The sequence below is a fragment of the Ipomoea nil genome, unplaced genomic scaffold, assembly GCF_001879475.1.
Source record: "Ipomoea nil cultivar Tokyo-kokei standard unplaced genomic scaffold, Asagao_1.1 scaffold3105, whole genome shotgun sequence".
Lineage (NCBI taxonomy): Eukaryota > Viridiplantae > Streptophyta > Magnoliopsida > Solanales > Convolvulaceae > Ipomoea > Ipomoea nil.
In genome coordinates this window covers 2727274-2733318 of record NW_017619533.1, presented here as the reverse complement: position 1 = coordinate 2733318, position 6045 = coordinate 2727274, and the positions used below count along the sequence as shown (strand labels likewise).

The window sequence follows — 6045 nt, the reverse complement described above, 5'->3', positions numbered from 1 at the left end:
AAAATTTTCAAAAATCATATATATACTGATGGCTTGCAAATGTTTATATACATAGAATGAACGACAGATTCACGTTTTTATATCAAGGTATGTGTACAAACATTCATAAGATAGAAATACAAATTGCATATATATTTGTAAGCATATACTTCAAATCAACAGGATTTCAGAATGTAAATATGCAATTTGTTGCAATTTTAATAGTTATGAATGTTAATTAGAAAATAAACATACCGTTCACCGAGGTTGAGCTTTGAGCTTGCTGATAACGTGTTGTAAAGTGAGATGCTCGATGGCCTTTAGCTCCTAACTGGTGAATTGAGACCAAGAGACAAAGAGCAAGAAAGTAAGGGCACAAAGTAATGTATATTTCTCATTCCAACCAACTTCCGAATACAATGATACAACATATATATAAATACAATATGTAACACCAAACAATAATGATGATAATAATGTCCGGACCGTTACATCCGTTTTGTATTGAATGGTCATAATGTCCACATAATATATATTTATAACAATATTCAATTTTTTTGTAATGTTCAATTTAATGTTGGTTTAATAGTGTATATAATTAATACATACATATATACATACACATACACACACACACACATACATATAGAAAAATTACACTTTTCGTCCGCGATAATTGCAAAATTTATTTTGGTCATACTCACTTTTCGTCCCTAAATTATTATTAACATTACACTCTTCATTCCTTTACTAATAATAAACCATTAGCGACAAAATTTACAATTTTAGTATAACAATATAACTTAAGAACAAAAAATGAGCACGAAAAAACAAAAGGTACAACGTCAATAATAACTTAGGTACGAAAAGCAAACATAACCAACATCAAGGACTAATTATACAATTACCTTATAACCTAGAGACAAAAAATGCAATTATGCCTTTATATATTCAAATAACTACATCAAGAGTACTATAGTACTATTAAACACAAAAGGCCAAATTTAAAAATTACTCTGTATAAAAATAATGTTAAAAGAAAATAAAAACCAAACAAATAAAAAGTGTAATTGACTAATACACCGTATATAGTAAATAGGACAGATAAAATAAGGAAGCATAACAACCATAATTTTAGGTTGGGTTGTCAAATCAAATTAGCAAATGACAAAAATAATGGCCAGTAGCAGCAGCACTACAATGGCTGGCAGGGCAGTAGAGGAGCCTAGGGCTCATTCTCAGGAAGCTTTTCGCTAGTCTCACCCAGCAACTCACTCTCACTGTACAGATCTGTCTGAACAGGAACATCACTTAGCTGCTGTGATGATATTACATCTGCAATGGCTCTTCTAGCTGCCGCGGCATCCTCTTCCTCTCCACCAAGCTCATTGTCCTCTTTTGCATCGTCATCTATCTTCGGGGGTGGCACGAAGAACGGTATCCGGCCTCTCTGCCAGTCATGGAGAACCATCTTTGCAGCAGTCTTAACGTCGGGTTCCCCTCCCTGTGCACGCATCAACGACAAACAGTATCCGTTAGTCATAAATCAACAAGAACACAAAAATATGTCGGGGTAATGCAGGGTGCAGACCAGTCTATAACCGACACCCAAATTAGCTGAAATATAACTAGCGGAAATGTTTCCGTGTTCATTCTTCTAGAATAGTTACCGCCATCCACTAATACATGAAATGTATACTAGTACATTATTCAGATCATCCTTTCAGTCCTCACATCTCAAAGTCTCAAACACAAAGCATTCAACATTGTGGATCATTATTTTATGGACCATCGTCCATACAATTGCGTGGACCACAAAAAAAGGTACATTATTTGAGTACTAAAAGTACATTACCTTGTATACTATCAATGTACATTCACTGCACAAATAATGTACTTTTAGTATATTAAAAATGTACTTTGTATTCATGCTCCACAGAATAATTTCCCCAACATTGCACAATTCCTTCAAGTTCACCTCCACCCTCAAAGCCCATGACATTAAAATCTCCATCCCCTCAAGGTTAGTCATCAGATTCAACATATTGGAATCAGTCAAGATTTTACAACTTGCAAAATATATACTAGTCAATGGTCCAGATGATCCTTTCAATCCTCATTCTCTTCAAACCCACAAGATTAGACATTGTTACACATCCCTAACACTCACCTACACCCTACAGTGAAAATTGTATCAAGCATTTCTGTACTCTTTTTTTTTTTTTTTGGTTAAGTCAAGTGCATCAAGCATTCATTAGTTGTGAGTTTACCTTCAACAGTTTGCCTGTTCCCCGGCATAGCTGAAGAAGAAAGTCATTTTCATCCTCCCTGCAAACATTATTGAGATATTCAAATTCACAAACAAGCACATGTAAGGATGCAAATGCACATTAATAACTTCAGCATGGAAATTTTTCTCAGGACCACCAGAATAGCACATACAAATAAGATAACATTACATTGGAAAAACAGAGGGCAGAATGAGGAACATTATACTAGTTAAATACACAAAGCAGTCTTTAGAAAGGCTATTGAGTTCAAATCAGTTAATGTAAATTCTCAAGAGCTTCTCCCAAATCCCACATCCCAAAACAAAGCTCTTACCATTCCTTTATCTTATATGCTCTTTCAATATGCTCCTTTTTCACACGGGTTAGCACTTCACCTATGTGCTCAGAAGCATCATGCAAGTTTGTCACACGTACCTGCAGATAGAAACCACAAAACCAAGTGAACAGTTAGTTCATCACAACAAATAACAATGATATGATTGATATCTGAAAACCTAGATGGATAACCAGGGAAAATATTTATAGATAGTTCTCTTTGGCTGGTTCATAGAACATCCTTGACTTTAAATATTTCTAACTGTATCAACAACAGTTTCTGTTATTAAATAAATTAAATTTATAATAATGAAAATGAGATAACATACCACACCCTTCAAGACAATATCTGTTTCAGAATCATTACTGTGGTAAACAACACCAGGGCAGTCAATCAAGAAAATCCGCTTGGTAAGTGTTATGTATTGCCATACTTTAGTCTCTCCTGGAATAGGAGCCACTTTGCAGACCTAATTTTTTAAGAGCAGTTGAAAAGAAGAATAAGCTAAAGTTGAACCATGTAGCAAGCATGTAATAGCCAAAACACTTCACACTACTCAACACCAAATTACACGTTAGAGGAACCATACATTCTTTGTTCGCAATGTGTTGATAACAGATGATTTACCAACATTAGGATACCCAACAAAGCCCACGGATATTGCCTGTTTGTCACTCTTCAACCGAGAAAACTGCCTCAATACTGACAGAAGAGAGCCCTAAAAGCAAAGCTTGAAACTAAGTAAATTAGATTTTATAAATAATAATAATAATAATACAACAAACCTACTCTAAGGGTGTGTCTGTCTAGTCAATTTATCTATTCTTCATTTCTTCAGCATAGTCGATATTCAAGGACACCATGAAGCTGTTGTGAATTGGGGAGAAAGAAAACAGGGAATGAAAAATATGTGAAAGCTGGTTGCATACCTTGCCAAAGGACTTGGTGACACTTGCATGGAATGCTAATGTGGGATATTCTTTGGAAAGAACCCTAAGCCACCCTTTAGTTACCCAAGCAGGAACTAAATCACACTGTATAAGGGCAGAGTTACCAATTCAAGTGTGTGAATACATAAACAGCTGCCGTAGAAAAAAGCATAAACCTTCCATAACCTATCAGCAAACGGCTAACCTTGTTCAGTAGAAGAATCATGTGCTTATGTTTGCAATTTTCTTTCAAATGTTTCTCCAGATGGAAACATCGTGTACCTTGCGGGTCTCTAGCATCTAATACCTGCAACACGAGTTTTGTAAGTACCACTTGTTCCTTCAATATTTGAATTTATCCACTTGTGAGCAATGAGATGAAGATTAACATATACGAACAAATCTTTGGCACAAAAAAAATGTCAGGGTGAGAATAATTTAGGCTCCAACCCCAGACACCCCACCCCCTGAGTGTATGCATTACTTTTTGATACACATTAAGTGAAAAAATTGAGAAAGCCCAACACTTGAGCACGCTTGACTCTTCTTCTGATCAAAAGGTGGAATAAAATATAATTACAAACCTGAACAACGACATCTGATGAGTCTATCACTTTATAGAGCTCACCCCATATGCGTTTACTTTGACCCTTCTCAAACATAGTGTGTCGCACTAGGTCTCTAAAAGAATCTTCATCTCCTTCCCCTGGGTTGCTTGCACCAAACTTCTCCTCAAAAGCATCTGTTGAATTGAAAACCAAATCATTCAACAAAGAAATCTTCCAGTGTTAAGAACTAACAGTCCTAAACACAATTAGAATATCATTTTTAACACCTTGAGAAACATCAGCTTTCTTTGCAAGCGACTCATAATCTGATGCCATAAGCTTTGGGCGTTTCCTCTTCCTTTTAGGACCAAAGGCATCAGCAAAAGGCTCGGTGTCAAGCAGGTGAGCTCTTGCTTGCTTTACCAAGATATAAAACAGGAGAAATCAGATAAATTAACAAACAAACAGGGTGCATGATAAGGTATGAGTTTGGCAAGCAACCTAACAAAAATGATTAACAGGAGGCTTATTGGCATAGTCCTAATTTTGTATCTTTTTCAACTAGGTAAGATCTCACTACTTTAAATGAAATGACTTGCCAAATTAAAAAAGGGACCCAGTTCAAATAAAGCAAAAGCTTGCCAAATTAGTATAGACGGGTGATGAAGGCTCATCTAGCTCAATACTTGCACCATTAAATCCTCTAAGTGCACCCCCACCATGTCTCAAAGGACATTGACAAAATAAAAGCTTATGTAAATTAACATCTCAAAAGAAAGCACCATAATACCTTTTGATGATCATTTAAAAGAGACAATGGCAATTTTCTGTCCTTCAAAATTACATTGTAGCTACTGGACATCCGACTTTGTAGCTCTTCACGGAAGAATTCTAGCTCTTTCTGATTAACTACTCGTGTATTGCCTACAAATTTGATTATAATGTCAGTGCAAAGTGCTGCAATAACTTCCATAGAGCAAAATAAACAAATTTCAGAAATTAATGAGCTTTTTACAGAAATTTTTACTAATTGCACAAACAAAATTCTACAAAGCTAGAATGGCAAGCAGTATAAGTACAGATACATGCTTAGTCGCATAAAAGCTGAAAATTGAACTGAGATGAAAGAACACACCGAACCATCGGCGATCGGGTTGAATCCGAGTGGAGGGTAGCTCCTTGGATTGCAAGTCGTGTTTTACGACCTTTCCCCTAGTATCACGCTTAGGTCTCGTATTGTACATCTTAAGCCGCCGCACAGTGGCGGCGCTACGGCCGCCTTTACTTCCGCTGCCATCTCTATTGCTATCAAGGGAATGCTTAGGCTTTCCGGATACGTTCACCGACTTCTCATTCTTCTTCGCCATGGTTGTATTAGTCTATGATGCTTGGACAAAATAATAGGGGTTTGGAGGCGGGAGAGAAACCCTAACAGATAGAGAAAGAAAGATATGGAGGGTGTGTTTGCCTGTTGGGTTCACCGCTCAAAAAGACCTATTGAAAGTATATAATTATATACTAGTATTTTTGATTTAGAATGCACAAAAATATATACCCAAAATTTATATTTTTTATATTTTTAAAAATAATTAACAAATTTTTACTAATTAAAATAAAAATGAAATAAAATTTATTTATTATATTAATGCATTATATGTCTACAAATATTATTATCATTAAATAATATAATAAAAGATATGGTGGATGAATGTGTAGGGGAAAAGTAATAGAAAAGATAATGAAAGTTATAATGGTAACAATATTTTTGTCCAAAAAATTATATAGTACAACTCTAAAAGCACAATGTACAAAATGGTTAGCACTAAAAACATAGTCATAAATTAGAGATACAACTTTGATTGAGACTTATTATGTTTTTTAGATATACTAGTATTTTCACTCGTGCGTTGCACGGGATGAATTTGTTATAATATTTTTAAAATATTTGGATTGATATACAATTGTATAAATTAACCAACAAA

At 35.1% G+C, this 6045-nt stretch overlaps 1 protein-coding gene across 1 annotated transcript; it reads right to left on the bottom strand.

The window, feature by feature from the left end:
* Nucleotides 1-985: 985 nt before the first annotated feature.
* On the bottom strand, nt 986-5545 carry LOC109166815 (nuclear/nucleolar GTPase 2). Its single transcript, XM_019315698.1, has 11 exons — nt 5199-5545; nt 4854-4987; nt 4351-4480; nt 4100-4257; nt 3721-3822; nt 3516-3620; nt 3176-3304; nt 2915-3055; nt 2584-2684; nt 2250-2307; nt 986-1483 (listed from the first exon to the last, which is right to left on the bottom strand). Exons 1-11 carry the CDS (start codon nt 5428-5430, stop codon nt 1205-1207), a joined length of 1569 nt encoding a protein of 522 aa, XP_019171243.1. The 5' UTR covers nt 5431-5545; the 3' UTR covers nt 986-1204.
* Nucleotides 5546-6045: the final 500 nt, after the last annotated feature.

Excerpts from the sequence above, each read along its gene's own strand:
- LOC109166815 (XM_019315698.1), bottom strand. The coding sequence starts at position 5,430 with ATGGCGAAGAAGAATGAGAAGTCGGTGAACGTATCCGGAAAGCCTAAG. Across the intron at positions 3,305-3,515 it reads TCACCAAGTCCTTTGGCAAG|GGCTCTCTTCTGTCAGTATT; the intron begins GTATGCAACCAG and ends CTTTGCTTTTAG. Across the intron at positions 2,685-2,914 it reads ATATTGTCTTGAAGGGTGTG|GTACGTGTGACAAACTTGCA; the intron begins GTATGTTATCTC and ends TTCTATCTGCAG.